Source organism: Pteropus vampyrus, unplaced genomic scaffold (genome assembly GCF_000151845.1).
Source record: "Pteropus vampyrus isolate Shadow unplaced genomic scaffold, Pvam_2.0 Scaffold99, whole genome shotgun sequence".
NCBI lineage: Eukaryota > Metazoa > Chordata > Mammalia > Chiroptera > Pteropodidae > Pteropus > Pteropus vampyrus.
The window spans coordinates 2,375,742-2,387,777 of NW_011888880.1; the positions used below are offsets into that span (position 1 = coordinate 2,375,742).

The following is a 12,036-nucleotide window of genomic DNA, read 5'->3' on the forward strand; positions in this document are numbered from 1 at the left end:
AATTAAAAATATTTGCTTTAGGTGACAGTGCTTCAGTAGTATTCAGAAGTTCTCAAGTCATTTATTTCCAATAAACTTTTCCAAGCACAAAAATGTTTTTCTCCAATTCCATATTCGAGGTTCTAGAATATTTATCTTCTCACATTCTTATTACCATATGTTAAATATAAGATAATTAGCAATAATTTATTAACAATCATTCTACATGACACTAAAATGAAAAAGATCTTTATTGAAACAATATGTTGAAGAATTTTACATGTGAAATAATTTAATAATGAAAATTTCTATTAATAAGAAACTTATTCCTATGGTATTCCTAATACTTGCTAGATAAAGGTTTAATAATATAGATAGATCATTAAAAATAAGTCAAAAAATTGGAAGTTTGCCATAGATTTGACAAAATGTTCATTATCAATATGAAACAATTCAAAAATTGATTTAAAATATACTAAATTGCCAACAAAAAAATAGGCGGGACGTAGATAAGTCATAGTTGACATTAGGTAATTAATAATAAATATATATTCCAAGTGTAAAAACAACAAAATCCAAGAAATAGAAACTAAAAATATTAGCAAGGTAAGAAAAGGCACTGATTAGAAAATGACTTCCAAATTTAGAGAAAGATTTATGTATGAAAATGACATCATAATATTGTTTCTGCATAGAAAAATACTGGATGTAAATGTTCTAAAATGTTAAAGTGGGTTTCTCTGGGTGGTAGGACTACAGAGATGGTGTTTACGCTCTTTGTCTTTATCTTTTTTGTATATTACGTGTATTTTATAACAAGCAGGTATTAACATTATTCCAAAAAAATTCAAGTTACTTTTTAGAATTCCTTTTAATATCTCCAATTCTTTTTATAGAAACACATAAGTGTTTGCTATTTTGATTCCAAATGGACAGAGTTCCTATTCTAATTCTGGATTTTTACCTCCCACTCACCAAAACGTCAGCCCCCCACACCAGCACAGCTAGAGGAGCTCTAGTCAGAGATCTAAATTCAAATCCTATAAACATCACTTACAGCTGTATTACTTTGGGCAACTTTTGTTAACTTCATTGCATTCTTAAATAAGATTACATAAATGTAGAGATTAAGATAGCTCCAAAAGCATACTGGGCAGCTCAGAAAGGGTATAAAGATGAAGGTGGAATTTGGGGGGAAGGGAGTGGAACTATACAATGAAATTATAAGAATACAATTTGAGATTCACCCCAAAGAGAACTATGGTGACTTATGATATGATGCGATAAGCATGAGACTAAAAGAGTAAGTCTTTTTCATTCTCCTGTATGGAATACCTCCTAGGTACTGCACTGGAGGGACAGGGCAGCGAGGAGGGTGACAAGATCCTGCTTCCTGACCACACATTCTATGGTGGCAGGCTGGGGAGTAAGGCGGGGGTGAAAGCAAGGCAGGAACAGACAAATCAAGTTAGCAGTGCATGCCACAAACAAAACAAGGTAAACAGTATGGTCAAGGACGGTTCCTCTGCAAAGAGTATGTGCTGAGACTTGAAGGACAAGGAGCCATGGGAAGATCTTGAGCTTGAGGGAAGAATAAGTGCAAAGTCAAAGATGGGCCCAAACCTGGCAAGTCCGCAGACAGCCAGACCATTGTGAAAGGGGATGAGAATGAAAAGTTAGCAGGGATCACATTATATGGGGCCGTATCATGTAAAGGAGTTGGATTTTATTTTCACTGTGATAAGAACCCACTGTTTTCAGCAGAGTGGCATGAGCTGACTACATTTTAAAATTTACTTCGACGGATCTGTGGAGAGCGAATTCTAGTGACGGGATGCTACTGCAGCAGGCTAAACACACCTTGAACTAGGTTAAGAACAACAGCACTAGCAGTAGCAGAATCAATCAGAATTCCCACAGAGGTTGATTTCAGGTCTTTGAAACCAAGCACAAAGGTCTCTGTAAATAAAACCTTCCCTGGTTCACCCAGCTCCACTTACCACCACTAAACTTCATACACTATCCTAATGAGAATATGTATTAAATGTATGGCACTGATGTATTTACATAGCTATGCTTCCTATGGACCGAACTTAGAGAATGAAGGCAGGAAACATGTCTCATTTATCTTTTATATACCTAGCAGAGTGCCTGGCACATAAAAAGTGCTCAGTAAATGTCTGCTAATTGAAAGAATGAACAAATCAAAACCATTTGTATACATTTCCTAGGGCTGCTGTAACAAAGTACCACAAACTGGGTGGCTTAAAACAGAATTGTATTCTAAGTTCTGGAGGCCAGAAGTCCAAAATCAAGGTGTCAGTAGGACCATGCTCCCTCTGAAGGCTTTAGGGGAGAACCCTTCCCTTGCCTCCTGGCAGCTTCCGGTGTATCCCACCATTTAACACCACAATGGACTGAATTATAAAGTGGTAATCTCCTCATTCCAGAAACTCAAGCAAAACCAAGTAGCGAAAATCAGGATGCTCAACAGAAGGTTTCCGTACTGCCTGTGTGTGTCCTTTAGCCTCCTTGGTTTCAGTTCACTCATCTGCGTGCCGAAGAGCGTGAATTCTAGAGTCTCTTCTAACATTAATGTTCTATGATTCTGGCTCATAAATTTTCTTGAGGACATTTTGCATTTTATAAATACGTTATGCTAATATAGCAACCCTCAGCTATCTGAGTAAATTATAGTAGAAACCTTCTTAGCTCTGAAATAGGCAAAATATTTTTGTAAACTATCCACCACCACCAAACTCACTCCATTTTTCCATTAAAAATGCACTGTATTCCTCCAAACGTCAAACCACAACATTTCCGTTTGAATAAATCACTCTGGATACCTACTATGTGCCAGTGAATAATCCACTTCTGGGCTACCTACTTACACTTATTAAACTATTAGCTAACTAGACTTCAGTTTCTTCGTAATTTTATTTTTACTTAAATGACATTCTAACAAACGTAAGGTTTTTTTTTTTGGTAAGCTTTTTTTAAATAGCTTTACTGATTTCTCTGATTATATAATATGTTCACATATATCATCTGAGCCTCACACCAGTCCTGTGATACCTTTACTAGGTATGGCCGACTCTATTTACAGTTATAGAAACAGACTAGAAGGAATTAAGCGACTTGTCCAAGGCAAATCACCAATGTATCTCAGATTCAATGCTTACAAAAGTATTTTTTCAAAACAAAATCCTAAAAGTACAAAGACAGTAAAAATTACCACTACCCAATGATAGGATTTCTCTTCCAAATAAATCATTTCTTTTGAAGAAAATTATGGACAATAATCAGGTGAAAGTCAGTACTAATATCCTCTAGGAGTGTCTTATAGATGGTTCATTTCAGGCATCAAATTCTATTTACTCAAAAAATCTGACCGGGTAAACAGTTCCCTTGGCGGCTACAGAAGACTCAAGTAATCTCATGGACCGCACTGGTTTATCTATTTTGTGCCAAATGTTTCAGAATTTTTGAGGAGGTTCACTTACCTAAGTCTTCCAAGCAAGAATTTCCAGAATAAGTGAAAGGGGTCGACTGTACAATAACAATTAAAATAAGATTGCTTAATTAACATAGAAAAGTGTTTTGCATGAAAGGGCAGTTTCCTAGCACACAATAAAATAGAGCTCTCACAGGTTCTTAGAACTCCTTAAGTCACTAAGAGGACGAGACTCAGAGACCTAACAAAGGTCTGACCTTAAGAGCTCTCCTCTTTTGTAGAGGAAGTCGTGTAAAAATCACAATTGATATTTCGCTGAGCAAACTTCCAGACTTGTATTGATACACTGGTGTATACAGAATCCTCTGTGTTTTTATTCAGAGATGTTATGTAGAAAGTTACATTAACAGGCTAATATACGTGCCGCTTTGCTGCTAGTATTTTTCTCATTCATATTATTATGGGTACTTTTCCAAGACAAATACAGATACGTGGCATTATTTTATGGGATACAGAGTTTTATGCTGAATTAAGACAACATATTTTATGTCAGGTGCATACTAGACTTATAGGGGGGATCATTTTTTGAGTTATATAAGTGTCTATTATGCTATACACCTGAAACTAATGTAATATTGAATGTTGACTGTAGTGGAAAAGAATTTTTAAGTTTTTAAAAACACTACATTTTAACCAACCCTTCACTGATGAGCACTGAATATAAATATCCATTTCCAATGTTTCGAATTATTACCAAAAATTCTATGCACATATGTCTTAGCAAAAACGTGTATCATTCTTTCTCATATGCATTTTTTTTGATTACTACTGTGGTTAAACATAAGCTCTCCCTTTCTATTGTTTCTATCTATTGGTCCTCATTCTATCATCTGGGGTAACATCCTTCTCCCATGTGGTAAAGGAAGTAGAAGAAATGCATGGGCTTTAAGGTGACAATGGCCCAGAGTTTAATACATTTCCACTACCTATTTGTGTTACCTTGGACAAGTGACAACTTTAAGCTTGTATCTTCTTCTGTATGTTGGCAACTGCTCTCACGAAGTAGGAACAGGGTACAGTAATTGAGAACATACAACCAATCAAAATCTAAATCAATCTTCTCCTTTCTGTCACTCGCATGGTGTTCCTTCAAATAATGGAAGACGGTAGTGCTGTCATCTCTCACCAGTCACTCCCTCACCTCCATTCCCACCTCTCCTGGCTCAAATCCTGAGTCCTCGTCTCTCTAGACTGAGAATGTCTCCAATTTCTTCAGTCACATATCAAACAATGTGGTTTGAAATCACCTCACCACCCTGGTCACTATCTTCAGAGTGTGATTGAGCTAGTCATATCTTCCTAGAACAGAGCATCTAGAACAAAAAACTCTACTTATAATTTGAAAAGACCAGAGTGAAGGTTATCACTTCAAATAATCACGTAAAATCATCGAATTTGTATTTTTTACCCAAATCCATAAGCCAACAAGATCTATAATCCATAAACCTAAAAGTCTCACTACGTTCCATTTACGTTCACCGAAGAGGCAGTTTTAAAGGGAGCTGTGAAACATGACAGGCCTTTCTAGAAGTTCTCGTGATGCCTCAGGCAAGTGTTTTAATGTCTGAGCTCAGTTTGCTCAGTAAAATTGGGAGTAATATCACTTACAGTCTACTCCATCTTTATGAACAACCATTTGCCAAGCACTTTACACAGTCCTGAGCTAGAGCCTGGTCTGCTCAAAACTCTGAATAGAGTAGGCTCTGCTGAATCTTAGTTATCAATTAACGAGTTATTTCCCCCAAAATTCAGCCCTGTCCTCTCATTCATCTGCTCCTCCCTCAAGCCATCATCTTCAGAAAACAAAGAGCCATCCCTACCAGCAGGTGGAGGCATGGAGCAGTCATTCAAAATTCCTACTTAAAGCTATGAGCAAGAAACACTTCTGATGTCAACCATAAGATCAGCAGCACAGGCTCCTTAGAAAGGGTACCTGCCAGCAACCAAAGCGAAGTCCTGCAAGCTTAGACAGCGCATCTACAGGTGGAGTTTTTGTCCCTTTCCTCATGTACTGATCATATGAACACTTACACCTGAATGCAAACATGCAAAAGTAGCAATTATTTGTGAATAATCTTTTGAAAGGCACATTCGGTAACAACATAAAAATCAACAAAGTCTATGTTACTTTCAGGCAAGAACAGGCCATTTAAATTCAGAAGAGAATAAACACTCAATTTTCTCACAATTCAAATGAATCATAAAATCTGAGCAATTTGTAGCCACAATAAAAAAGTTTCTAAAATGAGATTTTATAAAAACACAAATGTGATATACACGGTTTTTAGTACAAAAAAAAAAAAAAATTAAATTCCTCAAGAAAATCTGCATGCTACGAGGTTATCACCTAAATTCCCTAGGTGTCTTTAGTCCAACTAAATGACTATTAATGATCTTAGGCAAAAATCTGAATTAATCTAAACTGTCCACGTCCCCTTCCTTCAGCTATTCTCTTCCCAAGCTTGTCTCTATATCCATGTCCAGAAAAGGAGTCGATGCTCTAAAATTGCTCTGATCTTTTTTGAAAAAAGGAGGGAAGGAGGAATTTACACTGATATATTCGCAGAAGTCTTACCAAATTGCCTCAAAGAAAATGGATGGTACCTCTTCTCTCCCTCTAGCCACCCAAAGTGAGCTCCCTAATCTTTCTAAGTCCTGTGAAGGACTTAATATTTTACCTCTTGCAGAATATTTGCATTTGAAAAAGAATTCCTCAGTGGACATATGGACAAATGATAGAACCTTAGGCATAGCAACAAAGCAGCAAAATCATGGCAAATTACATCCCATAGACTAAATGTGTTCCTGATGACAACTTACAAACTAGCAATTTGAACACCCTACTCCTCAAATAGAACTACACTCCAAATACACTATAAATTTATGTTAATACTTTGAGTATTATTTGAGAATATATTTATAGTATAACTATATCATAGTTCAGAAGTGAAAGCCAAAACATGGTAGTACTAGATTTATATCAAAGTATGAAGCACCTCTGAAAACAGAAAAATGAAATCAAGGTCTCAACAAAAACAAGTATTTGGGTTGGGGGTGGGGGAAAGGGGCGCTGGGAAGAAGGCCCTGGAACGGAAGCACTCCCCTGGGGGTGCATCCCACCACTTCCCAGAGTGTCCCACCTGACCGTTCGCAGTATCCCCTGTGCTGGCTTTGGCATGTAGCTTTGTGAAGAGGTAACTACTGTGGTAACAGTAATTTAGAGTAATGCATATTTACAAACTGTTATCAGATATATGAGCCCTTAAAACAAGCACAGGATGTGCAAATGAAATTTCACAAAAGAGGAAATGCAAATGCACAAGAACACTTCAGAAAGTGTGCAGGCTGGCTTGCCGCATAATTAAAACTAACTCAGTGTACCCTGGTGCACCTATAAAGTGTTTATGTAAATGTTTATAAAATATTTATAAAATAATGTATATTAATCATATAGTATTATAATCTAATAACATGATTGGAGATAAAAGAGATATAACCATTTATCTTGGTACTATAAAAGGACAGTGTTCTAGAAAGCCAGAAAATGTTCTTACCTCTTGACCCAACCTAGAAATTCCATTCTAAAGACTTTGTCAAACACACATGAAGGTATAAAGTTTTCTGTACGACAGCAAGAACCCAAAAGTAACTCAAATATTCAACATTCAGAGATCAACATTACACCACTACTAATGATAACTAATGATCTGCCAATAGCCACTACCCATGTGTACCTATTTAAATAAAAGTGAATTTAAAACTCAGTTCCTCAAACCAGCCACATTTCAAGTGCTCACCTAGCTAGCTATACATGGCTAGTGACTATTATATTGGATACTGCAATGAACACTTCCATCATCACAAAAGGTCTGTTGAATAGTGTTCACCTACATAACTACCTGGGCCACCCTCTCCCCATCCCCCTAAATGCACCCGTTTACCTAGAAACACCTATTTAACCTTCGGGCCTTGGCCTAAGCCACAACTAGAACGTGAAGCTTCCCCTGATTTACCCAGGAAATTTAGGGATACCTTCATATAATACACCTTGATAACTCCAGTATAAAAATTATATCATATATAATCATAGCATTTTCCCCACCATAATCCTGTAAGCTTCTTGAAGGAGGAACCAACTTTTATCCAAGGGCTTTGAACTATTCTGGCACATGTAGGACCTTGATAATTTGTCACATACTAAGAACACTGCTAAAGACAACACAGATGTACAAAATGACTACAGCTGAAAATGTTTATGTATAAGGAAGGTAATGTATCAAAGAAAAACTGAGGTTGGCAGGCTCACAAATGATTAAAAAAAACAAACAAACAAACTACTAATTCTTTACATCTCTCAGACCTAATACAAGGAACTTCATTCAGAGAAAGTGTTCAATATTTGTGAAATAGTTTCTGTATTAAAAAAAAAAAAAGACACCAAGAGTGAACCCTAATGTCAACTATGGACTCTGGGCGATAATGATGTGTCAACGTAAGTTCAGTAATTGTAACAAATGTGCCACTCTGATGAGGGATGTTGATAAAGGGGGAGGCTATGCATGTGTGGGCTCGGGGGTATGTAAAAAACCTCTGTACCTTCCACTCAATTGTGCTATGAACTTAAAACTTCTCTTTTAAAAAGTCTATTTTAGAAAAAGACATAGATGCTAACCTAGAAGTCAAATTTAGATTATGCTATTAAAAGCACAGGTTTATATGCAGATCCCAATATTTTGTTCAATTATAATACATATCACATATTTGTAATAAATTTTAAAAATTAAACCTCAAATTTCTAACCCAAATAAGGCTTGTTTCCAGTGCAGAGAAAAATTTGACTGAAATAACACCCCAGGTGCAGTGCTCTGCCTTGCCATCAATACACTAACTCACCTTCCACATACTAAGCACCTACCTATGCAAAGCACTGTGGACAGACAGTGGTGAACAAGACAATTGCTGCTCTTACAATATTTTTTCCAAAGAACTTTATCCTGCAAGATAAATGTTTAAACCCACCTATCAACAATACATAACCCAAAATGGCAAAACCAAGCTACTTTTATTATCCTTATTTTCCAAAAAGTTTTTAAAAACCCTTATTAACCATTTGAGAAAGTAGAACACGACCTTGTTTAAAACAAAAAGTTAATGACTCATTTACTTGGCATCCTTGGGAGAGTTGGTGTTCCACAGAAATGAATTTTCCAGATAACTCAACACTTGTCCATTTAAGCATCAACACTTAAACTGTCTGATATGGAGATTTTTAACAGTACAAATCTTTAAATTAAAAAAATAGGATCTATTTACATTATTTTGACTAATAATTATTGTGTTGTACAACACTCATGCCCCTAAACTATCTGTCCCCAGGCTGCCTTTGTAAAAGTTGCTGGCTTTGCTGCTATCAGTGTGAACCTGACTCTAGCAGTCTCCCAGCCCTTCAAATCTGCTGCTACTTGGAAAACAAGTTTGTCAGAATTTTGCCTAAATAAAACACGGGATTTGAGAGGATTTCCAAATCTATTTTGGTTGCTCGGTCTTGTACTTCCTGAATCTGTTAGAGCCTACAGTTACAAGTTCCAAACCAAGTTTTGGATGAATGAGTTACTACTATATCTTGATTAAAGTCCTTACATTGTTTTCATACTTGAAATTGATGCTCAGTCACAGATAACTTCATTACCCATTCACTCATTCAATAAATATTTAAGTATCACTGTGAGCTGGGTTTCAATATTATGGTGAAAATAAAAAACTGAAAAGATTGCTAGTTTTGAACATATTTTAAAATACAAAAAGTCTAATACAAAAAAAACTCTTCTTAGTACCTAAAAAATGCAAAAACAGGTGTTTTTTTTTAAGCCTTTTAAGTGAAACTATGAAGCCACCCAAACTTTTTATACTTTCTGTAGCTTTAGACTCAGGAACTGAAGAGTCAAGGGTGAAGAAAGCTTCTGATTTAACCAAATACTTATTTTATAGAGCTCGGAATAAGATTACAAGATTTTCTACCTCTTTTTCCTATTGTAAAGTCTCATCTAGACCTAAAGAAATCACTATTAATATATGCTTTAGTATTAAATGATACAGTCTTGGTGATGATAAACATACCCATTTCAGCATCATGGTAAATTTCCCTTCATTTTAATGTTCAGCAACATTGATTAGAAAAAAGTGTTAATTCAGAAAAATTTCTGTCCAAATTTTCAGAAGTTCCAATTTACCTCACTTTGGGGCACAGAAAATTTTTTAAAGTTTGAAAACAGTAAAATATGGTTTGACTCTACAATATTATCTGCCACAATCATGTTTTAAATTCTATTACCCATTACGACCTAAGGCTAAGAAACGAGTCAAGGAGTGTGACTTGAACTGGTCTCTGTGGATTAATTAAGACATTAGGTAAAATGCCTCGAATCAGCTTTACTTGTTTCAATTCCCTTGGAATCTCCCTTTTCATTCACTTTCTCCTCAGGGAGCCTAAGTAACTATGTGTATTTTAGCACTGATAATTGATTAGTGATTGCCTTTATTATTTAGACTGAATTGGACGTGGGTACTAGTCATGTGCCCGCTTATCTAAGAAAGTCATATTTACAAGTGAAAAAAGTTGCTACCATTAAAAACCTTCAACTACTACCATTAAAAACTTTTTTCAGCAATGCATTCATCTCTCTTCAAAATTCGTTCTGCAACCTAAAAATGCTTTAAGCAGTACTATAAAGGCAGATCCTGGACCCAACTTTCAAATAACAATGTAGTGCTATCAAAAATTATCACACTAATTTTTATAAGTTGGCTCTGACCTCATTAGTAGACAACCACTTCTTGTGAAAGAAGTCTGATTTTTTCCAGCTTTACTGAAATATAATAGGCAATTAGTTGCTCATATTTACGTTGTACAATCAACAAATTTTTTTCAATTATAGTTGACATACAGTAATACATGTTTCAGTTGTACAACATAGGGATTAGAGATCTATATAACTCACAAACTGATCACCCCACTAAATCTAGTACCCCTCTTCCCCTTATATATATTTATTACAATAACTATCTTCCTTATGCTATATTTTATAACTCCATGTCTGTTTTGTAACTATGCATTTGTACTTCTTAATCCCTTTGCCCTTTTTCGGCCATCGCCTGACGCCCCCCTCCCCCCAAAAAATAGTAGCCCTCAAAATATTCTCTGTATCTATGAGTTTATTTCCATTTCTGTTGTTGAAAAAAGTCTGATTTTAAATAAAAACAGTTCAGAGAGAACCCAACTATAGGCTCTTACTCTCGACAAGCAATTTAGGGAAAGAAGCAAATGACAAAATATTTACTGGGCACACCTGTTAAAAGTAAAATCTCTACCAGGTGCTCCACTCTGTTTTTAAAAACAGCAAAACAGACACAGCTCAAGACATTTACAACACAGAGGAAAAATATTCCCATAAGACATTAATATAGGAAAACTATATTTGAATTAAAAAGTAATCATAAACATGTAACATTCTGGCAGCAGAAATGGAGGGCACTCAGTTCAAATGTAAACAAAATTAGTTTTGCCTATTTTAAATCTCGCAATTAAAAACAGCAAGAACTAAGAAGTGAGCCAACACCATCACCGCAGAAAAAAACGAAATTCTCAGGAGCAACTGGTATTGGACCATTCAAAACAAAGTCTTCCTGCGTACTCATCAGTAGTTTCTCTTCTGAAATCTCCTTATCAAAGTAAAAACAAAACTGATTTCTGGCTATCAAATCTGCAGAAACCGAACCTTGAGAAAAGTACTCTCGATACTTGTTTCTCAGATGTCACTTAGGGTCCATCCACAGAATCGAAGGAATTGGGAGAACAATAACAAGGGAATCGGCCTACTGTTGGGAGAACCGCAGGACCACCTGAGCACCACGGGGTGCGCGGGAGCTGGGGGAAGCGAGGCGCGAACATAGCACAGGTGTGGGGGGGCACAGGTGTGTCAGGGCCACAACTAAGGAAGAGAGGCCCAACTCCCAGACCGAAACGCCGAGAAAAGGAGGAAGACAAAGTCATTACTGAGGATTAAGCCGCTGAGCACGGGGCGGGGGCGAACTGGGGAGGGTCTGGAGGGCTCCGGGACCCCACCCGCGTGGAGGCCGGGGACTAAGAAGTAGGTAGCCCCGAGGATAAAAGAAAAACCTCTCAAATCGAAGGGCCAGCCTACAAAGCCCCAAAGGGCAACGCTGGGTCTGGGTGAACGGCGAGGAATGAGGGTGTCGCGGAGGTGAAGGCGGTGGGAAGAGGGAAACAAAGAGAGAAGCTCCCAAGTGTGAGCCCCCGGCGGTGACGGCGATTTACCTGTGAGAGCTGCCGGGGATTGGGGCAGCCGAAGAGCGCGGAGCTGGAGCTGAAGCTGATGGCTCCTCGGCGACTGAGGACGTGCTGGGGGACCGGCCTGTCCAGGGGCAGCACCGGCAGCTGGTAACATACTTCCATTGAATACGCCCGCCCAGCCTCCGCGCGGCGCCCGCCGGCCCCTGCGCTGGGTAGGGGCCGCGGCTGCAGG

General features: G+C 37.4%; 1 protein-coding gene across 5 annotated transcripts in view; it reads right to left on the reverse strand.

Moving 5' to 3' along the window:
• Positions 1 to 12,030, reverse strand: part of PDE7A (phosphodiesterase 7A) — a 94,115-nt gene extending 82,085 nt beyond the window's left edge. For all 5 annotated transcript variants that reach the window (XR_002781423.1, XM_011364590.1, XM_011364588.1 and 2 more), the window contains exon 1: positions 11,829 to 12,030. Coding sequence is in view for 4 of the 5 variants with exons in the window: in XM_011364590.1 (XP_011362892.1) it covers positions 11,829 to 11,966 (138 nt within the window). In the remaining variant the exon portion in view is untranslated. The remainder of the gene's footprint in view (positions 1 to 11,828) is intronic.
• Between the last annotated feature and the right edge of the window lie 6 nt (positions 12,031 to 12,036).